The sequence below is a fragment of the Amblyomma americanum genome, chromosome 6 (genome assembly GCF_052857255.1).
Source record: "Amblyomma americanum isolate KBUSLIRL-KWMA chromosome 6, ASM5285725v1, whole genome shotgun sequence".
Classification (NCBI taxonomy): domain Eukaryota; kingdom Metazoa; phylum Arthropoda; class Arachnida; order Ixodida; family Ixodidae; genus Amblyomma; species Amblyomma americanum.
The window spans coordinates 1,629,950-1,657,366 of record NC_135502.1 but is presented as its reverse complement, the minus strand read 5'-3'; the positions used below and the strand labels follow the sequence as shown (position 1 = coordinate 1,657,366).

General features: G+C 45.4%; 1 protein-coding gene across 1 annotated transcript in view; it reads left to right on the top strand.

The window, feature by feature from the left end:
* Window positions 1-13,835: 13,835 nt before the first annotated feature.
* The window catches only part of LOC144136182 (uncharacterized), a 173,890-nt gene continuing 160,308 nt past the window's right edge, over window positions 13,836-27,417 (top strand). The window contains exon 1 of the mRNA XM_077668251.1: window positions 13,836-14,132. Within this exon, the coding sequence (XP_077524377.1) occupies window positions 14,039-14,132 (94 nt within the window). The 5' untranslated portion in view covers window positions 13,836-14,038. The remainder of the gene's footprint in view (window positions 14,133-27,417) is intronic.

The following is a 27,417-nucleotide window of genomic DNA, read 5'->3' as shown; positions in this document are numbered from 1 at the left end:
GCTGTTGTACACTTTTCTCTTGAGGGATATTGGTAAACTGCCATTCATGATCTGAGCGAACCTGCCATTTGCGCCCCACCCCATTCTTATCCTTGCCGTTATTTCCCTCTCATGATCCGGATCAGCTGTCAATACCTGCCCTAAGAAGATGTATTCCCTTACCACTTCGATCACCTCGGTACCAATTGTAAACTGTTGTTCCCTTGCAAGACTGTCGAACATTACTTGCGTTTTCTGCATGTTAATTTTCAGACCCAGCGTTCTTCTCTGCCTGTCTAACTCATTGATCATGATTTGCAGTTCACCACCTGAGTGACTTAGCAAGGTAGTATCATCAGCGAACCGGAGATTATTAAGGTACTCTCCATTAACACTTATCCCCAACTGTTCCCAATTCAGGTCTCGGAATAGCTCCTGTAAACAGGAGGTAGTAGTAATAATAATAATAGTCATGTTTAATTTCGCCACTGATTACAGAGGAGCGAAAAAAGGTGGCTGGAGAAAAAGCAGCTCTATCGGCAGCTTGACGGCACTCCAGCCACCTTTACACCAGGAGCAATGGCGAGGCATAAAGTGCATATCTGAAACGCCATTGTTTTTTGTATTTTTTTTCACAGGCCTATCTTGCAGTACAACAGCACTTGCAAAACGAGATGGAAAACGGAAATAAAGGATCCATTGTTATACATGGCCACAACACAGAGATGATGAAATAACATTGAAAGACTGAACAACAGAAGGGGAAAACGGACATGAAAAACAACATCAACATGGTTCACCAAACAAAAAGGTTGGCGATGTGTCCACGTGGGATTGAATTGACATCCACGCTCTGGAAGTCGAGATCATTTAATATGGATGGCAATGAATGTCTAATTCTTTCGGTGCCGTAGCCAGTACGCGAAAAGGGAACAAACCATGGTGGCTGGTACCGAAAAAAGTAGGTTTTGTATTTATTGTAAGGTGTTCTAAATTCGAAACTGTTTCTGATCTTCCTTGCACTGCTTTTATGTGAGCACATAGGAGTTCGTGTGTGTAAATATTATTTGCTGTCATAACCTCGTGTTTTCGGAAAAGTGGTTGCGTATGTTCAAGCCCAGATGTGTTTTCTATTGCACGGATTGCTTTCTTCTGAAGTAATAAAAGTTTGGTAATGTTAGTTCCGCAGGTGTTTACCCACACTAAGGCGCAATAGTATATTTGTGAATTAAACAGATCGTTGTGGCAAAGTTCCTTAATGTTACTCGGAAGTATTTGGCGACATCGGTTCAACATACCTACGACCCTCCATAACTTCAATGAAATCATTTTAATGTGTTCGTTCCAAGTCATATTTTCAGAAAAGATTACTCCCAGTGTTTTTACATGTTTTACTGATTTTATGCAGTAGGGCCCTAAGTGAATATTCTCAGGTGGTGTAATTGGGGTTCCTGGTGTGCGGAAAATAATGCACAATGTTTTATATTCATTCAAAATTAATCTATTTATACGGCACCATTCCTAAAGCCCATAACAGAAAGTATCTGCTAGATCCTTTATTTCCGAAAGGTCCTTGCCTGAAACCAGCACTGTGCAATCATCTGCATATATTATGCATTTATATTTTCCGAGAATTCTTACAATATATATATATATATATATATATATATATATATATATATATATATATATATATATATATATATATATATATATATATATATATATATATAAGGAACAGGATAGGTCCCAGAATACTGCCTTTTGGAACTCTGTATCTGACAGGTTTTACACTCGACCTAAGGTGGTTTAATTCTACGAACTGGTGACGCCCATGAAGATAGGATTTAAATAGGCGCTGAGAAATTCCCCGAAACCTATATCGTTCCAGCTTGTCAAATGTATGGGATGATTAACAAATCAAATGCCTTTCTGAAACCTATATAAATTCCTAGTGTCACTAATTTCCAAAGTTTTCTAACACCGTTTCCTTATGAACTAAGAGAGCGTCTTCTGTCGAGTGAAACTTCCTAAATCCAAATTGATGTTCGGTTATCAAGTTGTACTTTTCTGCGAAAGCGATAATGCGTGAATAGATTACTTTTTCCAATCTTTTTGAGAATATGGTCAGTATAGACAACGGGCGGTAATTTGTCAGTTCATTTTTATCGCCGCTTTTGTGCATTATTATTATCCTAGCAACCTGCATTTGAAGTGCAAATTCTCCACTTGAGAGTGAAATGTTGTAAATGTGTGTTAAAACAGGCGCTTTTTCATCTATTACTTGCTTGATTGCTTTAGTTTCTAAATCATATTAATCGTGAGTCCTGCTGTTTTAAGGGCCTGAAAGATCCTTGTTACCTCCGACACAGAAGCGGGGCCAAAAAATAAGGTATTTTGCACGCCCGAAATATTTCTGGCTGCTTCAGAGCAGTATGTACTGTTTCCGACTTCAACAAACAAATCGTTGAATTTAATAGCTAAATCTATGCCACTTGCTTCTGTGTCATCAATAACAAGGTTGTCGATCATTCCATTTGTTTGTTTTTATTGAAGATGTCATTTTATTTTTTCCACACTTCGTCACCGTTTCGCAAGCAGTTGCCGTCAAAAATGCGCAGATAGTAGTAGTACGTTGCTTCCTTTAAATTCTTATTTAGTTTGTTTCTGAACGACTTGAATTCCTTGCATTTTGTTTCGTCGCGAAACTGGATAAATGAATGATAAAGTTTGTTTTTCAGTTTAATAAGCTTGACATGATGGCGCGTAACCCAAGGCTTATAAGCGATTTTTTTGTGTTGCTGATGTGACTTGATTGGGAAGGAGGTGAAATAGTGGCCTTTGAAAATTTCCATGAATTTCTCATACGCCTCGTTTGCATCATTAAGCGCGAAAACATCGCTCCAGTCGGTCTGCATGATTGCTTGTTCAAAGCCCTCTATAATGTGAGGCGTTATTTCACGATATTTTATTATATTTGACCTATTAGGTTTTAAAGGCTGAGTGTTCTTGATAATGAAAAAAATTGGCAAATGGTCACTAATGTCACTGCTAAGTCTTCCCGATATAATGTCGTCAGCAGAGTGGTCAGTAATAAACAAGTCAAGTAGGGTTGATGTGGAACAAGTGATTCGCGTCGGACCGGTAATGACATTGCGGAAACCGTTGCTTTGCGTGTAAAGTAAAAAGTCAGCAGCTTGACTAGTTTCTTTTTGAATATCTAAATTCATATCACCATCAATTGTAAGGATGTCTGCTGTTTCATTGGCGTAAGATAGCAAAGAGTCACAAAAACACATAAATTCAGAAAGGCTTCCGTTGAGTGGTCTGTAGAGTTCAGCAAAAATTTTCGCATTATTTCTATTACATAGAACTTCATAATTTTCACAGATCACGCTATAGTCATCTATGATAACAAAACCTGACATCGAGATCAGGATAGATACGCCACCCCCTCTGCTATTCTGACGATTCATATAGAAATGACTGTAACCGGGTAGCAGTAATTGTTCTGAGTAATTGGTACACCAGGTTTCGGTGAACTTGATTCCATCAAATTTCACACCGCAGGATTCAAGTAGAAAAAGTATGTCATCATGCTTTGACGCCAGTGACCTTGCATTGACGTGAAAAAGTTTCGTCGATTTGCTTGCATTGTTTGCTGCCACAATGTCAGCTAGAGTGCCTGGAAGGACGATGCCATCTGCCATCATCAACGGATACAGCGCTCAAAGCCTGGAGGACCGCACATTCCAACGCCTTTTAGTCGATAGAATTAATCTTATCGGTATCACTTTCACTGAGTAGCTGTACCACGGGCGATGTTTCAGTGCAGCGAGCAAGGACAGTGCCATTTCTCGTCCACACAAATTTCCAGTTCTGCTCACGCTTCCGAGCGATAGCCATTCCTAAAATTTTCTTCACCAGAGGGCGGATGTGTTCGTTGATATAGATGTGTTCGCTGACACGTTGTGCGTTGCGTGCGAAGAGGAGGGGGAAACGGCTGAACACTTGATACTTTTCTGTAAAGGGCTTCACCCTGCAGTGGAAAGCAGCGGGGCTGATTTACCCAAGGCATTGGGGTTTAGGGATAGTGAAGGGAAAGTGGATTTTAAGCGGGTAGAAATAACCAAGCGAAGGTTATCTGATTGGTGGCTAAAATCAAGAGAAGAGTAAAATTTCATAAGTCATAGCTAGGTGGCTTGAGCCACCGCCCAATTTAAAATGTTCAGCCGTATCCATCCATCCATCCATCCATCCATCCATCCATCCACCCTTCCATCCATCCATCCATCCATCCATCCATCCATCCATCCATCCATCCATCCATCCATCCATCCATCCATCCATCCATCCATCCATCCATCCATCCATCCATCCATCCATCCATCCATCCATCCATCCATCCATCCATCCATCCATCCATCCATCCATCCATCCATCCATCCATCCATCCATCCATCCATCCATCCATCCATCCATCCATCCATCCATCCATCCATCCATCCATCCATCCATCCATCCATCCATCCATCCATCCATCCATCCATCCATCCATCCATCCATCCATCCATCCATCCATCCATCCATCCATCCATCCATCCATCCATCCATCCATCCATCCATCCATCCATCCATCCATCCATCCATCCATCCATCCATCCATCCATCCATCCATCCATCCATCCATCCATCCATCCATCCATCCATCCATCCATCCATCCATCCATCCATCCATCCATCCATCCATCCATCCATCCATCCATCCATCCATCCATCCATCCATCCATCCATCCATCCATCCATCCATCCATCCATCCATCCATCCATCCATCCATCCATCCATCCATCCATCCATCCATCCATCCATCCATCCATCCATCCATCCATCCATCCATCCATCCATCCATAGATTGTCTATTCTGTCGATGACTCGTCCCCGGAATATGTGTGCAATCCAATGTCAGCGTTCGTGATCCTTTTCTTGCGAACTTTCTCGAGAAAGTTGTCGTGCTTCTCACGCTTATGAAATTGCACAAGAATGTTCTTTTGATATTTGTTTTTTGTTGCTACTCTATGGCAGACGTCTATGTCGTTTGCTTATCTTATAACGACACACCGACAGCTTTGCTAATTTTATCAATGATGTCTGGTAGGTTTTCGCCCTGCTTCCGAGTGACGCCCTTAATTTCGACGTTCCGGTTTCTTGTGTATTGTTCTGATTTTACAAGGTTAGTTTGGCACGCATCGAGGTCTTTTTCCATTGAGCGCACTTGCAGCTGGAGGGCTTCATTTTCCTTCTTCAGTGACTTATTTTCATTGAGAGTGGCTTCAAGTCACTGATTTGCCTCATCTAGGTTCTTACTGATAAAGCTCATACTTTCTCATATCCTCTAAATCAGTACGAAGCCCTCTGTCCTCCGTGCGACAGTTTAGTTCTACTGACTCTTTGAAAGCCTTGAGTTCTGCCCTAAACTCATCACGTAACTCTTGGAAAAGCTTCGAAATTTCTTCATTCTTCGTTTTAACACAAAATGAAACTTTTTACAGGAACAGGACGCCTGCAAGGCCAGAAAAGAAATCCCAGATGGCGGCGGCGGCAGCGGCAGCGGCAGCGGCAGCGGCAGCAGCAGCAGGGGTAAGGATTTGCAGGAAAGATGCAAGTTAGAAAATATGAAAATGAGGCAAACCTGTAAAGTACAGGACGATTTCTTTAGGCCCTGCGAGCAACTGCCGCTGCCGCTGCTGCCAGAATGCCGCTTCCAGGAGAACAGCGTCGTTCGCTTTATAACCCGTGTGGCGGTCACGTGCTGTCTGTCGTCGATGCTCGTTGTCCCAGTCCGATGACAGCGCTTGAAGGCAGCGTCTCTGTCCAGTGATTGCCACGCTGTGGACGATCGATTCCAGAAAGCCAGGGTGCGTATCTGTAAAGTGCAAGACGATTTCTTTAGGCCCGGCGTTCAACAGCCGCTGCCGCTGCTGCCAGAATAGCATAAGCTGAAAACAGGCGGTGAATAGGAGCAGCCAGTACGAAAGCGCTGTTTCATACGCGTTTATCAGTGCTTTTTTGCCTTGTGGTCTTTGTTGTAAGCGGCTAAAGTATCTCGAAACGTCTATATTGACCTTCTTGTGAAGTGCCTGGTACCTCAAACCGGAGAGTGAAATCTTGGCTCTGCTTTCAAGAGCGAGAATATTAGCTTTTCTTGAGCAGGTCAGTAGAAGACTCTCCTAATTTTTATTTATTAAATGTGACACTCACTGCCTTCCTTTGATATCGTTCTAGTTTGCATATGTGTTCATTAGTTCCAGGATGTCTTTTTTTTATGGCACGTATGCAACATATATGCTATCAGGCGGCAAACCCAAGGTTTGACGTTCCTGCTTCATGAATAAGGACTTAAAGGTTGTGCACTCTATGATAACTGATGTTCTCCTTTGAAGCCATTCTGTCGTGCCAGAACCATGTTAGTGTCCTACAGTTTGCTTTCCATTGTTGCGACGAGCAGCTCTCAAGCTCATCTGACCAGAAATAAATTATCATTAAATACAAACGAACAAAATTACATTTACTTCAGCAGCTGCTTTCAACCATTCCAAAAGGTTCAGGTAGTAGTTGTGAAGTCGCGCACAGCAAGCAATGACTTAGCCAGATGAAGCAAAATACGAACACAAAACTTCACTCTCAGCGTAGAGGAATAAAGTCAACGCCATAATGGGTAAAACGCGCTGCTTCTTGGGAATGTGCCATTTGTATCCGCTTGCCCGCTCTGAGAAATGGCGCAACACGGGGCTGATACCCGCTCCGGTCTCCGTCTTCTCGCCAGGCGCCACGTGAGCTCCTTTCACACCGCCGGCCTTCCATGCGCCAAGTACGCGCTTGATTGATCTTGGGCTCCGAAAAGGCAAAGACTGCAGCCTGCGCCTGCGAGCCATCACCAAAGCAATTTGGCGCTTGACCGTTCTCTCGTGCTGGAAAACAAAACGCCCGACCTGAGGAGATAGGAGGCCGCACAGGGAGACGCTCGAGTCAGAACTGCCACAGGAAAGGAAAAGCGGAGAGGCCGGCGGGAAGGAAGCTTTCTGCCCCATCGGCGAAACAATTCGCTTTTGTGTACCGCACAATTCAGAACGCCGCAGCGCCCGAGTGCTGAATAAAAGTCGCTGCAAATGCGTGTATCCATGATTCCGCATGCATAAGAGAAAGTGCGGCAGGCGCGGAAGCTGGTGCATCGATCTCCTGCGGCCGGGTAGCGGCGGGTGAAGCGACTTGAACGCGTACGAAAACGCTGCGTTTTGGGGCAAGCTGCTTCGTATATGGATGACGCCATGACTGTTCCCGGGTATGCGTACAGTGACAACTGAAAGCACATCTAATTCGTTTTTGCTCGAGCCTGCGGAAGTGCCTTCAAAGCGAGAGGCGGGCCTCAATTCTGAAATGTCAAGCAATGAGGCAGTAGGATATGACTCAGATGCACCGAAATTTTAAAGGTGTATTATGAGAGAAATCTGCTGTGGTCACACGCTGATGAGTACGCTATATAAGTTCAAAAAGAATGGCGATTCGTAAAAGCTGCTGCCACCAACAATACGCGACAATATAATTTTACATCGCATCTCGCGAGGCCCGGTCGTGCTGAATGTGCAGGGGACGCGGTCGTGATTGTGGATGCTGCGGTCAGACTTCTCCGGTGCGGTGCTGAGAAAACAATCTCGTGCTGTTGCGGATGAGCCCACGAGACTCTCTTTCAGACGTTATCGAAAGTTCGCGCCTTGACAGCAAGGCGAACATCTAAGGAAGTATGCTGGGAATAGAATAACCCTAAACGCATTGTGCTTGCCGCATAGAGAACGAATCTGGCGCATGTTCTGTACACTTGAGATCAAATGGCGCGCAGCATTCCAGCACATTTTATTGGTTTGCTCTTCTCGATGTTGTGACACTCCTTAGACGAACTTCCACAACATCACTGGAAAGAAAACCTGGTGGGCAGTTTTACTACGTGTTATCCGGGAGATATTTTCGCGCTGACTTGTAAGCATAGTTTTGTGTGAGATTTTGGAAAGTTAGCGACAGTTCATAATCATCAAATAGCTCGCATCATGTAAAAAGAAAAATTCAATTGTGCATTCAAAGATAAAATCAATTAAAGTATACCTTCATTAAGGCAAGCAAATGAATGCGATAGTTTTCAAAATGATAGCTAATATGTTGGCTGGAAGAAAACGCCTTGTGAAGTTCACATATCTCTGCTAAAGGACGCAGAAAACTGAGCATGACCAGAGTGTTTTGTAACTGGCGATCACTCTGTTGATATGAAATTGAACTTTTGTCGTCATTGTGCTCAAAGAAAAAAAAATTAAATCTCAGTCTGCACTGTAACACCTAAAAAACAGGGCTTAGGCATATTGTGCCCTTATCGCCACGTACCGGCCTAAACCCAGAACGAGAACGAAGACAAGATTATCCTAACAAGAATTACCGGGCCACGTTTCACGCATGCGTTGTCAACGATCGCGTAGTACGACGGCAATTCTCGGCGCAAATAATTGTTGACTGAGCCGGAAAGCAGCGAGAGTGTTTTTTTATGCGCTGGAATAAAACGATTGTTGGCCATCGGCCGTTCAGTTTCTGCATCTTCATTATGCGGCCGTTCCAGCAGCAGCTTATGACCGCCAAACTGAAACGAAAGAAGGGAATACGTGTACTGCGACTCCGCCTGATGGCCCAAATATGGAAATATCCATCGAGCGCTGCTTCCGAGCTGCATTAAGCGCACCATCGGGCACGCATGGCCCGAGTGGTCGCAATCGACACGACGGCGCGTAAAAGAGGGAAAGCGTTCGTCGTGTTTGAAATGCGCGTATTCGCGCTGGTTGGTCTATGGCGCCCCAAATTTACTTCGGGTGTGCATTATGCGGGCCAATTTATGCCTCCTCACAAATTGTCCGCTCGGTGCACGCCAGCGCAGTCCCTGGGAGATCGCTGTGACTCAGGCAGCTGAGAACTGCCACGAAACGAACAACGAGCCAACGCTCAGCCGGGCCGCGAAAGGAGCCGGATGTCAGTGAACCCAACGAATGAAGTCTTCGCGACTCGAGGCAGTTTGCGAGGCGTGCATGCTGCGAGCTGGTTCAGTTGTTTTTATCTTTTTTGGACAGCCTTTACAGTCCTATTAAGCTGGCGCTATTTTGCGTGCAAGCAACTTTCCTTCCGCATCTGACAGCAAATCGATGCTGCCAAGCACCGTCCTCTTCCAACTGGGATGGGAAAGGCGTCGGGTGACAGGGGCCTTTCTCGCTTGACATGCCACTCGGAAAGCCTTCTCACTGACTAAGACTAGGTTGCATGCACGGATCGCTAAGGCAGATCAACCTGATTTGCCCAGTCAGCGACGGCCGTTGGTAATAAAACCAGAGTTACAAATTCCCAAATCAAAACAATATCTTGCGGCCAGAATCGCCTACTAAGTGCGCCGTGTTTATAACATGGCGCCCTGCAGCATTCTTTTTTTGTGTTTCAATTGGGTCTCACTAGTTCACCTCAATGCCGCGAATGGCTTAAACAGTCCCTAGTGTTTCGGATCTGTCAGAAGGCTAGTTTTTCAAACACAGGGCGCCTGTGCTGTCTCGCGGTTGGCGTAGCCAGAGGGTTCGCACTAGAGTGGATAAGCGCCATATATGTTTGACCGCCGATGTTCACCATGATTACTAATGTCGTCTACCATGCTATACTCTCGACACCGCAGCAGAAGTTAAGCCGCTGTTTGCGTCCGACTTTCGTCAGTGAGTGATGCGCGAAAGAAAACAGCGCGTTTAGATCAGTCTGCTTCGCAGATGATTATGATGATGATGATGATGATGATGATGATGATGATGATGGAATGTGAAAGAAACAGAAATAAAAACAAGCAATTAAAGAAATAAAGGGCCAGAAAGAAGGCATTTGAGACGGAAAGGTCTTTTTCAGGTTCCAATTCTCTTATGATTATCTCGTCTTCAACCACGGTTGACATCTTTCTTAGCACATGATTTCGAGCCCCGCATCTCTAGACTCTTGTTTGCTTGATGGTTGGATGAAGTTCATGCTATCGCCAGAGACATTCGTGAGGCACGAATGCGAAAGTTTTCCACAACAGTCTCGAATTTTTTTCTCCTTTTGAGCAAACTAGCGCCACTGCTACTATTTTTCCAGAGTTCTGGAGCACCTTAAAAACAAGCGGTAATGGTGCGCCACTCCATGCACATCCGCCATTAATTACCAGTGCTTTTCTTTGAATCCTTTACTGTCCATTAAGCCTAACGGATGAATTCGTCTCCATCATTTCGAAGGATGTCACCGACTAACATCCCATCGCCAACGCACGGCCCTGTAGAGCCGTCAGCATTAAGGCCTGAAGTTTCAGGTACAGCACGACAGTTTATGAAGTTCAAACTATTGATTTAATTTGCAAAAATAAAAGAACGGTTGACGGGGAGTATTTCTCTTGTAAAAAAAAAATAGTGTGTTCTGTGGAATCTTTCCTGCTGACCTCTGACGAACGCGCCTAAGACTTCAGATAGGTCCACCTGAAGCCGATATCTTGGTATCTCTAATGAGCATGAACCTAAGGCCCCAACAGCCCTAAGCCCGTCAGCGTACCAGCGGTAATTAGGCTGTTGTTCAAGCGGCGATAAAGTTTGTCCGCCGTAGGAAACGACTGGCCTTGTCCTTCCGCAAATCCCGGTGAATTTATGGCCCGAAAAATTGGGCTTCTGAAGGAAAGGTTAGCCTTGCCCTATGTTCCGAGGCTGCTCGTGGTCCCATCCGCTCGTCCAATTTTTATCTCTGAAAGAAGATATAACAGGACTGAAGCATTATTCCACAGATCACGCTGCCTTTACTTTTTGATGTCAATTGCTATGTTCAAACGCCGTTAATTTAAATAACTTTTCAACCATCACTGGGATCTTTGCGGCCACAGTTACGCATATTTAGTTCGCTGATAATGCTCCGAACGATACGCTTAAATTTTTAAACGTGAAACTTCTTTTATCCACAGAGATTCTTAAATCATTGCCTCAATTATTTTCTTAGCACACCACAAAGGCGTTGTGATTTTCAACGAATATTAAAACCTTACAGCTTGCTAATGTTTGGAAGCGTGAATATATGACGCATTTTCTAGTGGTAAAAAACGTGTAATGCAGACCTGTAGATTGACAACCATTGACATCCGAAATGCTATTACGAATCACGACACTATTTGTCGCACTGGCGTCGTCCAGTGGTCACCAGGAAAGTAATGGCAAGAGTGGCTACTCTGAGAGGCTTGCAACGTTTGTTACAAGGAAGATGTGGATGCATAGGCGGAAAATATCACTCCTATATTATTTGCTGGTGGAGTGCTTCGCGCTGTAGGAGGAGCGGTCGTAAAGGCCCTCCGACTTCTTCTTTCCGTAGAAAACTCCAGTTTCACATCTCTTTTCACACAGTGCTGCTGTCTTGTCTTCAGTCATGTATGATGGGGGGTAACGCTGGTTAATTTCCTTTCTATTCTTGTTGCTGCTTTGAAAATGGACTGAAGGAATTTTTGAACCAAATACTACACTTCACACACACGCATTATTTATTGGGCAGTTTACGCTGTATTCGAAGGCAAATGTTAATATTTGCTGACTCTTCAAAGAAAAACATCGGTTCAAAACAAGTACAGCTTTCTCGGGGAAAATTTTTGAAAATTCGAACATTGTAAACACTCTTATAGAAATATTGAAGGTAATGGTCCATTATTCTGATATGTAGCAAAATCCTTCTTTTAACGTGTTTCTAGTTATCGCATCGAACAGTTAAGGCTGACATAGACAAACAATAGGGAACGCTTTTGACGATATAGTGAAATTTTACATTATATGAAAAAATTGCATTTATAAACAGTTTCCCACTCAAGGATACTTTTGGCAAAATTTCTGGGTATGTTTGTAAATACATGCATCAGAACCACGAAATTTGATCTCCCCTAACACGAGGCTAAGCAGTAAACACAAATAGAAAACACTGGAAAATGCTCAAAAATTAAATTGCGTTCAATGGTAATTCTTAGTCATTTTACGGGGCCATTTCCGGAACATTTATGACGGGAGAAGAAATTGTGCTTAATTTAAGAGCGCTACTTCTACCGGCTTAAAGTATTCTTTCATCTTCAGTTTACATATTTCTCACATATGGCTTGCCACAAGGTTTCAAGTTAATAAACAACAAAATCAAAGTCCTTAAATATCTCTCATTCCTCAGTAAACAAGTGAAGGGTACAGAGGTGCTCGTTATGATATACATGGCGGAAGCCAAGAGCCACCGAATTCAAGGAGCATGCGGGATGGTTTTTTTTCAATTTGTCGTGTTAATTAATACGAGATAAATAGTGTAAATATTCCATAATTTCAATCAAATAAACATAATTGATAATGAAACAGAAGAAAAACAACCACGTGCCGTCGGTGGGATCCGAACCCACAACCTCCGAATTTCACGTCCGGTGGTCTACGAACTGTGCAACGGCGACGGCTGTCCAATCTCCCGCTTTCAGGGATGTTTATGTGTAGTGTAACCGAATCCTGAGAGTGTTCACCAGCACCACCTTCGTTCACTGCGGCGGACGTAGTACGTCCTATATTACGGCGAGTGTCACGTGGGAACGTGGTCGAACGGTGAGGGCGGAAGCTGTACGAGAACCCCCTCATGCTACCTAATGCATCAATGCTGCCAGATTCAGGGCCAATATTAAACTATTAAGCATACAAGTAGTGGGTTGGGATCCTACCGTAGGCATGTGGTTTTTTTTTGCTTTCTTATCAATCATCTTTAGGTGATTGTAGAGATTGAGATTTTGCACTATTAATCTCCAATTAATTAACACCAGAAATTGAAAAAAAAACATCCCGTATGCTTCTTGTTTTCGGTGGCTGTTGGCTTCAGCCATGTACGTCATAACGAACACCTCATTTCTCTTCACTCGTGTGCGTAATAGCTTAAGCAGGGCCACAAATCCGGCAGCTTTGATGCCTTAGGCAGCATAAGGGCCTCCTCGCACAGCTTCCGCCCTCACCATTCAACACGTTCCTACGTGGCACTCGCGGTAATATAGGACGTATACGTCCGCCGCTATGGACGACGGTGGCGCTGGTGTACACTCTCAAGGTCCGGTTACACTACACATAAATACCCCCGAAATCAGGAGATTGGACAGCCGAGCCACCACCGTAGCTCAGTTGGTAGAGCACCGGACGCGAATTTGAGAGGTCGTGGGTTCGGATTCCACCCGCGGCTTGTCGTTCTTCTGCTTTCTTATCAATTATTTTTAGCTGATCGAAATGATTGATTATTTACAGTATTTATCTCCAATTAATTAACACCACAAATTGGAAAAAAAACTTCCCCTATGCTCCTTGGTTTCGGTGCCTGTTGGCTTCCTCCATGTTATTCCTTGGTGGTATTTATAAAATGTTTAAGGCCTAAATATAGTCATGACTTGAGCGCGTATCAATTCCGTCGTTTCATTCGACGAAAAAGTTCAAAATTCTCGCTATTTTCTCTCAACCTTCTGGAAGTAGCACATTCTTCGATCTAGATCTTCGAGCTAATGGCAGAGACCAGAGACGCCTCATTTCCCAAGCGTCCTACATGACTTGGAGAGCTTAAAAAGGTCGTCCCCTGCCGGAGCAGTCGCAGTGCCGAACAGCCCCGAAAGGAAGAGAGCGTACAGAGGGAGAGGGAGGAAAGCGTCCCGTCGCCGGCGGGAGCTTGTTGCCGCATCGAAGCCGTCTGCCGCTGTGGCGCCACTGGGCCCTTCGGAACCGGGCGTCCCGAGCGCGTCAAACGCGTGCCGGAAGCGGCAGCGGCACCAGCGTCGACTCCCGCTTCGCTTTCCCGCTCTTTCCCGAGGCCGCGCTGCGTGAGGGAAAAATAGCGGCGCCGTCGGGAAGCGGGAGAAAAACGCGTCTGCCGGGCTTCGCGCTCGGCAACTGCCGCCACGCGGCCGCGCTGGCGCCGTGCGAGCCTACCGCGGAGAGTGGTGCGCGCGCGATGTCCGGAATGGACCGCTGCGCTGGGAGTCAGCCCCGCCAGGCACTGCCAGTTCTGTGTTGCCGGCTGCTGTGGATAACCGCCCTCGTCGAAGGTGAGTCACGCGGGGGAAGCAGAGAGGGGTTGTATGGAGCCGGAGTGCGGGGTAGCGCCTCACTGGCATGCTACTCGTTTCGTAGTGCAATTACGGGCCTTTCAGTGTATGTTCTCTGCAGACTCATAACTCCTTATTACGGGGCTTTCGCCTTACACAATTTCAAAACTCAGACAGGTGATTTTAAAAACTGCAGAGCAATGTAAGGCACTTGCCGTTGGAAGGAACGGCACTTGGACAGGTTCGAAATCACGCACAGCGCATCTGATGAATCCCACTCGATGGCGGGCTAAAATTTGTTTTTGGGCTAGTTGGTTCATACTCGACTGTTAAGAGGGCAGCGCAAAAAAAGGATGGCGCGACACACAGCAGGCACACAGAAGCAGGAACACAGAACACATTAAACAGTTGTCAGTCAGCGCCCGTCCTACTGTCTGTTTCTGCGGTGTTTGGTGCCGTTTTTTTGCGCGCTGTCCTCTTATGAGTCGAAGACGGAGCTCGATTCGATCTCAAGAGCACTGCAAGCCGCTTTTTCGTAAAGTCTCTTTACGAAAGTTCGATTGGAGCCATTCGTGCTTTCGTGATCCCCGCATAAGATACACCCCTTAGACATCTAGAGCTTCGAACTGCCCTTTGTAATAACGTTCGTCAGTTAGCCTTGATGTTATGAGGCCTTTTTCGACTGACTGGAAAGGCAAACTAGGAACTGCACACACAAGTCACCCTTCCTGGTGACGCGGCCATGACCCCCGATAGCAGCAGCACAGTGCTTCCAGTGTCAGCTCGAACAGAAGCAGTGATCGGACTGCTGATAACAGAGCACGTCAATAACACGCCAGCATTAGCAAATGCTTCAGCACCATCCACTCAGAGTTCAATAAGCAATCGGTAGTGTGCTCAGAGTAAGCAGAAATTCTGCATTGATTGCAGATGGATATGTAAGAGCGATAGAGCTTGAACACGCTAGTTCACAATGAGCTCTTAGCAGGAGCACAAATACGCATGAGCAAAACACCCAGTGCAGATCCCCAGGTGGTCGCAAATATTGCGGAACTACAGCACGTCTTTGTTCCTTTCTTCTTTCACTCCCGCCTTTATCCCTTCTCTTACGGAGCAGTTGGGGTGTCCACCGAGATATATTAGACAGTTACAGTGCAATTTCCTTTCCTGAAAAAAAAATATTTTTTTTTAAATGTGGGTTCCTAAATAAACGATACGGAGAAGTCGGTGAATTGCAACGCGTGCATCATTCATACCGCAGAAAAAAAAGAAAAAAAAGCGTTGTTCGAACGGAAATTGAGACGAAACAAATACGCGCGGAATTTATGTTTTTCTTGTGCTTCTGCGTTTGAGTTAGAGATCGTATATCGGAGGTTGAGGCCCGAGGCTCGGCCGAAAAGTGCAAATGGTTCTTCACCATAATAGGCGGATATACATTAGTTTGAGGCATGAATTTATATCAAACCGCAATGCAGTTCACAGTGCTTGTCTCAAGGATAAATGGCTACAAGTTGCAGAATGACATGTAGAATGGCTTCTACAAGTTTCGGCGTATTCTACCATGAGTTCTTACTGCTCAGATCAACCACGGTACCTAAGTATCTTCGGCGATCGGATGCTGATCCAATGGTTGTGGGTTAAATACCGGCCGCAGCGGCCGTATGTTGATGGAGACGAAGTACAAAATAAAAAAAAAATGACAGGGTTTTAACGTAGTCAAACCCAGTAGACGTTCGAAAGGCTGTGTTTAACTTGACTGCGTGGTTGGCCTGTCTGGCGACGTTGTTACAGTAAGGTTAAGTTCTGATCGAGGTTAAGCTGATCTGATCTGTTCGCGCTGCAGATAGTAGTAGATGAACATGACCATGTGCAGTGCACACACAGCGCCAGAGTGTGCGGCAGTTTAAAACGAGACGTCGCTTCCAGGGCGACAACAACTGCCGCGAGGCGGGGTCGGCTCCGTCGATTGCGCTCGTGCGGGGGCCGGCGCCGTGGGTTCGAGTCGCAGTCGCGGCAATACTTATTTTACTTCTTTATTCAAGATGAAGTTCAAGGCTTCAGTGGTGATTCGGCTTTGGTCGCTCTAAAGCTCCTTTGTGCAGTGTCATGTCAGCGCATGCTGACGAAGCCCGGGGGGCCGAAATTAATTAGGCGCCCTCCACTACCGCGTCCCTCATAGCGTATGTGTCACCTCGGGAGGTTAAGCCCCACAATTTATAATTTAGTATTTACCCTTTATCAACCGCGATGCGTTATAGACTCTTGGAAGGATATTTGGGACCTTTGCAATCACAACCATCTGATTGTCTGAGAAAGATTGGATCATTAGCAGCACGGCAAACTACAAATAGTTAGGTTGGTGTGCAGGATTTACCATCCCAATGTGGCGCGTGGGATTTGATAATAACGATGACTTTTGTGGCGCAAGGACAGCTTTTGTGCAAAGAGTGTCATGACCATTTGCGTCTACACAAGGTGGAGTCAAAGTCCCTTTTCCCCTCAAGCATTTCGCCCTGAAGTAGCCCAACAGAGCGAATCTTGCACCCACTCCATCACCGGTGGGCACTCGGCGTCACTGGGGATCGAACCTCGCGCCTCACGCATGCGAGGAGGGTGCTCTCTGCAGGCAACCTCTGCTGCCGGCAGGCGGGCTCCCTGTAAACGGAGGGCTCCGGATCAGCTCAGACTCGCACAGCACAGCGGAGTTTTTGCACTTCGCCGTCGTCCAAATGCGTGCGCCGCGGCCCGGGATTGAAAACAGCGACCTTGGACTCGGCAACCACAGCCGCTGAGCCGCCGCAGCAGGTGCAAGTTTTACTTACTGAGCCCCGCTTTGCAGAATGAGTATCACTGCTCGCCGTTACGGCCATCTGTGCAAGCTCAGCTGCATTTTTCGGCGTATTCTTTTCCCAAAGTACAAGAAATTGCTTTAACAATTTTCTGTATACATAGGTGAGGGAAACTTTCGAAAATTTTAACCATATAAGTGTCCCTCGACAAGTGTCAGCTGCCCAGACAGCTACTTCCCACTGACCTGCCATCTCGAAAGAGATGCTAGATTTTAGAGTATAGACCAGGCTTTCTTTTCAATCCCAAATATCGTCTGCAGATACAAGCAATGTTCGCGCTATAACTCAAGTGTTCACCTCAATCAATCTGGATTCAGGTTTTAGAAATGGCAGGTAATTTTGTGTCCTTTCTATTCTTTCTGCTGTCCTGTCTTCTATTTCTAACCCGTCAGCGTCTAGTCTCAGAATTAACTCGTGTGTGTGTGTGTGTGTGTGTGTGTGTGTGTGTGTGTGTGTGTGTGTGTGTGTGTGTGTGTGTGTGTGTGTGTGTGTGTGCGCGCGCGCGTGCGTGTGTGTGTGTGTTGCGTGCGTGCGTGCGTGTGTGCGCGCGCGTGCGTGCGTGAGTGTGTGTATGTGCGTGTGCGTGCGTGTGTGTGTGTGTGTGCGTGCGCATGTGCATTTCAACTATTTCGATCACTTTAGTTGTTATTCTGCAGTTGTCAATCAATTCTAATCACTTTCGGGCATTAATGTGACGGCAAACTAAAACTACCTCAAAATTAAAAAAAAGTGTTCGCAAAATGTGTTCTGTTTACGTAGCCCAACTTTTCGCCACCTGGTTGGGTTCATAGAATATAACTTCTGCACCACTCGGAACAAAAATGCACATAACAAGCTTTAAAAAACAAGAAAAGGAAATTCCTCGTTTTTGCGCTTTTGTATCTGATAGAATAAATTGTAGAATAAACTTGATTTGCATGCATCACGCCTTCATTCACATCAAAGGTTTGATAACATTATGCCAAAGTTTGCACAAATAATCTTTATTGTGATCAACGTTCACTCATAGCCTCTGGATCAATTGCTTTCGTCAAGTTGCTCTAAATTAGATTGTATGAGCAGTCGTCACTTTCTTATTCATGCTTAAGAGTTTAAAAGCTGACTGTAATTTCTGATTGTTGGAATTTTAGCAAGCGGACTGGAATCAACTGGATTTTTCATCAGAAGTTCGGCACTAAAAACCAGTTTATAAGGAGCGTGTCGAAAGCGGTAACATAAAAATGACGCACACGAATGACATGACCAAGTACCATGGAGGCCCTATAGAAGACATTAGACAACGTGGGCGACACTGAACTAGCAAGTATACCGACTCAGGAACAGGTACGAGCAAAACAGACCAAGAGAGCAATGCAGATTTATTGCGTCGCTGTGGTTATTAACCACAACAAAGCCTCATTATGTATTGCGCTACATGAACCCCAATTTGATGGGCAATTCGCAATCCACTTCTTCAAATCGGAGATGTACAAATAACCCCACGAATTACAGCAAAAATGAAGTTTTTGGAGACTGTACATTTTTTCCATCCTTTCGAGCCTAACAAATCTCCTGAACACATGAGCTGTACGAATTTTTTCAAAGTTACTATTTGTTCGCACAACATTACTGTGTACTTCGGAAACCAGATTGCTTAAAAGGCCATTTGTGGCATTCAGCTTTCTCCGGGACTCAATGGTTCGCTCTGTAAGCAATTTTGTCTCTTGTTGCCAGCCGAGGTCTACATGGATTATGCATCGGTCTTTGAAATATGCACTGTTTTTTAAATACGTAGCCTGTTTCATGTCTGCAGTAATTTTTTGTTTGTATCATGAGCAGCTAATGCACCCATTCAACGCTTACTGCGTCTCATTGCCGCGTGGTTACATCTGTCTACGCCTGTGAATAAGTATTACTTTACTGGTAGAGAAAAGACAGTACATTTTAGTTATGCATGTAGAGACTCTAATTTGAATTTGTCGTCGTGATTACAAGTGAGTCGATCATTACAAGATGACTACATCAGCAGTATTGCGCAAAATCACACACTAAAGAACCCCACAAAGCAAAAGTACTGTGCTCCCACTTTCCTCCATATCAGCGTTGCGAGAATAATCGACAGGAATATTCGGTTTTATATCTTGATCAAGGGCTGATCCCCGCCGCTGGTTCTTTCGCGAAGTCCACCCTGGGAGAAATAATGCAACGTCGCGGGAAGCAGTAGGGAATCCCGTCATCAAAAACTGGGTGTGGATCCGTCTTCCCGGGAGCTCCGCCAATCAAGCCGCTTCGGCGCCTTCCAGGAATCCTCACTCAGCAATATCCAGAGTGGACTAGGTGAGAGCCTCGCCGCTGACGCAAGGCAAGGCGCAATACAATGAGAGTCTACCGCAGGTAATTATGAGTCAAAGGCGCAAAAAGTTTCCGCCAGCTAGGTGGCCTCCCCTGTGACTAGAAAGCGCTTGAACAAGCCACAGTAAGTGGGGAGCATACAGGAAGGTTTGCGATTACAAGGAAGCGTGTTACGAAAGAAAAGGCAGGGGAAGTTAGAGGCACAGTTTTTCGGAACGCGTAGCGTCAGTTTGTGGCTGGGCAGCGTTTCCTTCCCCAACATCGACCGTGCCGCAGGCGTTCGAAGACGGGGCGATCCGGCCATGAGCACTTGCCGATAGCCACGCCGGCGCAACTCGCGCCCCGGTGAGCCGATAAGCCGCCTACTGCCGACGCGAATTGAACTCTTGGCTAATTGAGCTCTCTTGGGGGCTCGCGCGCTGGCAGGCTGAGCCCGGCAGCTTGCTCGTTGGGGAGCACTCGCCGGGGTCCGAGGTGGCCGTGCTGAGGAGGGGCGTCGCCATGTTTCTTTTTGTCGGGAAAGTTTGTTTTCCCCTGCGCTGCTTCCTCTGTTGAAGCGCTGTGCCGGTTTTCTTTGTCGTCACGTCTCCTTTACACTACACGAAAAGCGAATGCGGCAGAGTTTGGCAAGAACCTACATTGCAAAGCATGGTCACGACGTCGTATACGATTTAAGCAAAATAACTTGACTCGCTTGGGAAAGTCCTGTGCCGTAGTACACACACCTGCCTATATATAGCACTCGAGCGGCGCATTGGAGAGTATACTTGCGTCATTTACGAGTGGCCTAGGGCTCGAAACGAGACCTTATCGAGGAAGCACATTCACATCTTTAGCTTCTTATGTCTCTAAATGCCCCGCCAGGCCGCGGTAATTTTCATACATGCACAAGAGAGCATGCCAGGTCGAGACAGCTGTGTGGACAACTGTGCGTGCACGTTTTTGCCGCATCATGGACCCTTGGTTTATGCCTGCGGTGCACCAAAACCTTGCTTTCCATTTCGATTCTTTTCTCACAGCCTCGACGACAAATCCTTCCGCCTTCATCTAATCAGCGCCGCTGTAGTGTCGGCTCTCTGGTTATCTCATAAATGCGCGCCTCTGTGCAGGTTTGCAATTTCTTCAATACCGTCTGTTCCACACCTTCCAGCTATTATTATGAGCCAAAGGTTTTCTTCAGGGCGGCTCTAGATTGAAGTTTCCTCCCATGAGTGGCAGTTCTTCCACGGGTAGGTAAGACGCTTGCGTCGATTATACACCACGCTGTTTCAACTAAACCCTATTTAATTTCAGTGCAACCGTCAGAAATGCTATCAGTTATAAAATAAACAAGGATTGAGTAGAAATAATTGCGCTGTCTAACATTCAAGGACATGCAACGCGTATAAAGGCCCTTTATTTCTTTGCTGAATCCATTAAGACTGATTTGGAATTTTATTGCCACCATAGTGCATATCTCATCTCTGTGTCCCGCCTGTGTTGGTGATCTCAGATGTACGTGGCGGAGGGCTCAATATAGGGAAAATAACAATTAAAAAGAAGCTCGAATAACTCTCATCTAACAAGACAAGAATGGGGGCTTGTTTGTTGTTCATGAGCCGCGTTAGACTAGTTACAGGGACGAAAGTACCCATGAAGCATTCGTCTTCCATCCTATAACCACTTAAGCGCGATTGCCTGTATCATCTAACACTCTTCAGAATTTAAATCTTCAACAGCTTAGGTGAAGCCGTCACAATCATTTTCTTTCCAATTTTTAAGTTTTATTCAGTTACCCTGTTGGATTGTCTCATCAAATACACAATGCGGGAGGAGGTCCTAGAGCGCAAAGCAGTAGGGGTGCCTCCTGTCTATGAACACAGGGAGAACCGCATAGATTAGCAGCACCACATAAGAAGATGAAATGCTTTCAAAAAGGAAAGGGCGAAGCAGCAGGACGTGATGGCCACCGGAAAGCTAACAAACATCCAATTAAATTTCAGAACAATGCGATTTGGGAAAGGCACTGAACACGCATAACTGCTAGAGTGGTGCGGGCACTGCACCACCGCATAGATTATTTTCCTTCGGTGTACGCACAGCGGTGCGATAATGCTTTGCTGCTAAGTAGTGCAAACAGAATTAACATCCACGATACAGATGTGCAGTGTCCAGAATTGTGCTCCCTTTGCCGTTACTCAACGATGCTGCATCCGCTTGCGCCCCAGTGATGCTCTATTCGGGGAATTCTTCCTTTTTCAGGGAATATTAGGAATACAATATGGAGAAAAGGCAATCTTTGCGGAATTCGACACTTTAGGGCCAGTTGGGCAGACATTATTAACAAAAACGTAGCGAAAAGACGGGACGAAGAAAGGTGAGGACCGTCCTGTTCTAGTCTTTCTTCGTCCCGTCTTGTCGCTATGTCTTTGTTCTTTGTGGGCCCGACAAAAAGATATTGCCACTATTTCTGAAAAGGTTCCTTTGTTTGACGTAAATTTAGCACCCTTCAAGCTGCCAATAAGATTGTTTTTTGTGGCATAAACCGTGCGCAGTAATTAATGTTTCCCAATGTATTTAGCGGGGTAGCACGTCTTCTGCCACCTTTATGTAGACGGTTTTGCCGCCAGTAATAACATTTATTTTTTCTCTTGCCATTTAAAGAGTCATGTGCATTTCCGAAGTAGAAATTTATTCCACGATATTTCAGGTGTTTACTGGACACGGAGTCACCGCGATGGCTCAGTGGTTATGGCACTCGGCTGCTGGCCCGAAAGACGCGGGTTCGATCCCGGCCGCGGTGGTTGCATTTCGATGGAGGCGAAATGCTAGAGGCCCGTGGGCTGTGCGATGTCAGTGCACGTAAAAGAACCCCAGGTGGTCGAAATTTCTGGAGCCCTTCACTACGGCGTCCCTCACAGACCGAGTCGCTTTTAGCCGTTGAATGCCATGAACCAACTAATTCTGAATATTTGTTAACTGTGGCTAAATATTGTTAAGTATATATTTTAACAGTATTATTTTCGTCACGAATATAAGCTGCTAAAAAATGTACAGTAAGGTTATGTTGCCGTCAGGCATTAAAGGGAATGTAAATTTGCTTTATAGTGAAGTGTTTATTTTTGAAAGTCAGCAATATTAGCCATTAAAACAGTTAGAAGAAGGTTATGCTCCGTTTTTGAATTCGAGGTGTAGTGCTTGCCACGCGTTTCATTTTGCGCATAGTACCAAGAAAAGATCACTGTGAGAAAAATGCCCGGGAGCAGCATAAACTAGCTGTGTTTTGATAGTTTGGTAGTTTACTGATTTCTTTGCTGTTTACACACACAGGAAAATGCGAAGGAAAAGCTAAAGGCTTCGAGTCTGACGAAGCCTTCTGTCCGCATGCTGTTACAGGAGATTTAGAGTAAAATTCAGAAAATACCTTAGGTAGACACAGTCAATACGTAGTCATGAATATATACAGTCACTACATTTCTCTGTAATGGGGAGTACTGTACATATAAATATACAAAAATACATACAGTATGCTTATTCACGTATGTGGCGGAAAATCTTCAAGCGCCGACCAATCGTTAAAAAAGATGACGTTTCGGCCCCGGCTTACGGGGGCCTTGTTCACAATGAAAGAAAGACAGGAGTGAAGGTAAGTTATATAGGTTTCATGGTGTGACGCAAGCAGCGGGAGTATATCGGGGGTAGATTGCCTTCGTTGCGATTAAGCGTGTTTGCCGTCGTCTGAATATAAAAAGATTCTAGGTAAAGACTTGTCGTCTTGCTCTTTTCTTTTCCGATTATCTTCGCGCCGTCCCAGTCGATGTCATGACCCTCGGAGATAGCATGATCAGCCAGTGCGTTTGTTGCCACGCGCTTGTTCTTGACATCATTGTGGTGCTTTTCCGAAAATCACCTGTTTCACCGATATCACCTGTTTCACCGAAGAACTGCTAACCGCACCACTGTGCACAACCTTTCGTCACAGAAACTGGACGACGCTGAGCTCTCAGTGTTGAGCCTTGGTCTCAATTTCAATTTGGGACCGGAGCCGGACATAAAAAAGATGGTATGCGCCGTGGAAACTGCGGTCAAGAATGTGGAGCCGTCCCGTCGCGACGAGGCACGCACCCGTGTCGTCAGCGTGCTGTCCAAGCTGAACCGGCGTCAAGGACTTGATCCTCTTTTGCCCAAAGAAAGAAAGGCACTAAAAAGATTGCGCGCCAATGAGAACATCATGATCCTGCCCGCGAACAAAGGAAACGCAACGGTCATCTTGGACAAACGAGAGTACGTGAACAAGATGACGAGCATGCTAAAAGATAAGAGAACCTACTTTCCACTAAATCGGGACCCCACTTCAAAGGTGCAAATAGACTTGCAGAAACTTTTGGGTGACGTCTCCTCCTTTGTCCTGCCACAACACAAGTCCCTCTACTACTTCCTCCTCTGCCACAATGGTTCCGCTCCCGCTCTGTATGGACTGCCAAAGATCCACAAAGAAGGCAACCCAATGCGCCCAATCGTCGATTTCACCCACTCCCCGCTTCACAAGCTGCAGAACTATTTGCATCGTGTTATCTCCTCTTTAGTCGGTAAAAGCGAAACGCACGTGCACAACTCACATGACTTCATTGAAAAGGTTCGCAACATGGTTATAGAGGACGACTAAATTTTGGTATCATTTGACGTGAAGTCACTGTTTACGAGCGTGCCCACTGACCTGGCCGTGAAGGTTTGCACAGATGCGCTCCAGGCGGATGCAGCCCTACCGGAAATAACACCCATTGGAGTTCCAGACCTCAGCAGACTCCTTCAGTTGTTTGTCCAACACCTACTTCACGTTCCAGGAGAGCATATATAAACAGGTTCATGGTACGGCTATGGGAGCATCAATTTCTGTCACCGCTGCGAACTTGACAATGGAGTAACTGGAGTCCCGCGCCCTTTCATGCTTCACGCCGCGCCCGAAAGTCTTTCTTCGTTATGTGGACGACTGTTTCTGCATAATCAAGAAATCGGCTGTGGGTACATTCCTTTTGCACCTGAACAGCATGGAACCGGCCATACAGTTTACCACGGAAGAGCAAGTAGATGGCCGTCTGCCTTTTTTGGACGTTCTGGTGAAACGCGACGGCCCTGGAATATCATTTAGTGTATTCCGGAAGGACACGCACACTGGCATGTACCTCAACTTCAGTTCCGTACACCCGACCTGTCACAAGAAGTCCGTTGTTGCCTCGCTTGTCCGCCGATCGGAGAACCTCTGCTCTACGCTGGAAGAGAAAAAGACAGATCTGAACACCGTTCGCCGCGACCTGATGGCTTCGGGCTATCCCAGTTCTTTTATTAAAAAAATCCGAGAATCGCCTAGCTCACCCGCCGCCACAGCAACCCCAGCGAGAGAAGGAAAAAAGGATTCCGATACCCTACGTCCCCGGAGTAAGTGAAAGTTTATCCCGCATATTCCAGTCGTACGAAGTCGACGTCGCACATGTACCCACGCAGAAGCTGCGACACGCGTTGGTTACAGTGAAAGACAAGATAAAGAAGGAGAAGTTCCCTGCGCTGATTGTGAGCATGTCTATATCGGTGATTTCCGGAAAAGATTGCAGCAGCACCAAAATGATGTCAAGAACAAGCGCGTGGCAACAAACGCACTGGCTGATCATGCTATCTCCGAGGGCCATGACATCGACTGGGACGGCGCGAAGATAATCGGAAAAGAAAAGAGCAAGACGACAAGGCTTTGCCTAGAATCTTTTTTATATTCAGACGACGGCAAACACGCTTAATCGCAACGAAGGCAATCTACCCCCGATATACTCCCGCTGCTTGCGTCATACCATGAAACCTATATAACCTACCTTCACTCCTGTCTTTCTTTCATTGTGAACAAGGCCCCCGTAAGCGGGGCCGAAACGTCATCTTTTTTAACCATTGGTCGGCGCTTGAAGATTTTCCGCCATGAACATTCCCGACCACACGGGTTTCCGTCGAACCCTGGATTTTATTCACGCAGGGGAGACTAACAAAATGAACACAGATGCAAAGCTCAGTAATCTTGAAGAACATGTATACAGTTAAAGGAGACATCGCCACAGAAAAAAAATAGTCAATGTTGGCAGAGCTACACAAAAGTAGAGAAAAATTACTGGTACTTCATTTTTTTCCACAATGAGTCTTTTACCGCTTTTTTCTGAATTGTTTTGTTCAAGTCGACGTCATGCGGCATATTATTTAAGGGTAGCGGAACTTGGTGATCTAAATGTTGTTTGCCATCTCTGTGCGTTTTCGAGGTTTCATGTGCTCTTGTTTGAGAAGAGCCAGGCTGAGTGTATGAGCAGGGTTACTAGTTACGTGGAGTTTGTCTTTGAACATATTCAAGTAACCTGAAATAATGAACTTTATCAGCTATTAGTTAAGAGCGCTTTGCAAACAGTGGGCCTGTTGGTAAGCCTTGTGTGTGTCCAACGTACCACTCAAATAAGCGAAGTACGCGCTTCTGTAATTTTAGTAATCGGACGTGATTTTTCTGGTGCTTGTAGACCCCAAGCCAAAATGCAGTAGGGCCGTCTGGAATAAAAGAGGGCATAGCAAAGAGAAATTTTGAGCCACAAAGGTATAAGCCAACTTATTCTCTATAGGTGCCCGAGAGATCGGCTAAGGTTTAGAGCAAGTTTATCAATGTGGGTGTTCCATGACAAGTTTTCCTGAAACCACACTCCCAGAAAATTTTCTTTTCCTGTTTAAGCTGAGTGCCCCGGAAAATAATGTGAATATCTTTGTTCATTGGCTTGTTAATTGGAGTTTATATAATGTATTTGGTCTTGTTAGTATTCAGCTGTAACCTATTAGTACGTAGCCAGGCAGAAAGTAACTCAATATATTTATTAACAATCGCCTGCAGGTCAGTAAGGGTGCGTGCAGTGAAAAAAATATTCGTTGCATCCGCGTTCATTATTAGTTTAGGAGAATTATGGGTGCTACAGAGATCATTTATATGAATTATGAACAATAGCAGTCCAAGAATAGGTTCTTGTGGGACACCTTGTTTAATTACTATTTTTGCCGATGTTTCCTGATTGTAACTTAGAAGGACTTGGTTGTAGACCAGTTGGTATCACATCATGAAGAGCAAAACCGCAAAACAGGACGGGACGGAGACAGGCGACAACACAGGGCGGTCGCTTGCTTCAGTCCCGTCCTGTTTTGCGGGTTTGCTCCTCACGGTTTCCTGATTGACACTGACATACTGAGGCCTATTGCTTAAAAAAATTCCCTCAGTTTGAGGGCGACACCGCTAACACCGTGTCTTTTTGGTTTAATTAATAGCACGCCGTGGCAGACAGAGTCAAAAGCTTTCTGTAAATCAATCGATAAACAGTGCTAAGGTGTAAAACCTGTGCTCAAAAGTATATATAATGTCATGCTTGAAGCTAAGAGCGTCTTCAGTGGCTTCACCTTTTTGAAAACGGAACTGCATATCGCTTATGACCCTATATTTTTGAAAAAATATTGTCTTGTATTTATCGCGCCCTCAAATACTTTGGATAAAACATGCAGGACAGAAGCTCCTATGGTTGTTGACGTCTCCTTCAGCGCTATTCTTGTGAATGGGACAGATGCAATTTGACGAAATTTATCATTACGGACAGACTGGATGAAATTTACGCGTATGACAAACACTTAGGATATCGTAAGTGCCGAACACTGTCAGAAATTAGGTACCTCTAGTTCAAAGCTCCCCTGCCCAGCAAAAACTCCGCGTACAGCTTCTTTCATTTTGGCAAACCTTATCCACCGCACTAAAAGCAAGGCCTGCTCTCACAAACACAGCGCTGCGCTGGGCTTCACTGCAATACAGCCTGGAGAGCTTCGATGAAGTCGACACACATTAGCTTCTGAGAAGTGCCGTCTTGAGATAAAATTAAAACTGCTATAGCAGATGAGGCGAAACATAGCTTTTGTCGCTGACGACGCGAAATTACAAGAAATAGCGCAGAAGCATTACAAATTCTGGCAGAAATATCTTCGAAATAGCTCTTTATTTTCGCGAACCCGCAAAGGCAATTTCTTCCTGACATCAAAAAGCACTCGGCATCTTCAGAGCTCTTTTTATTTTTTTAGGT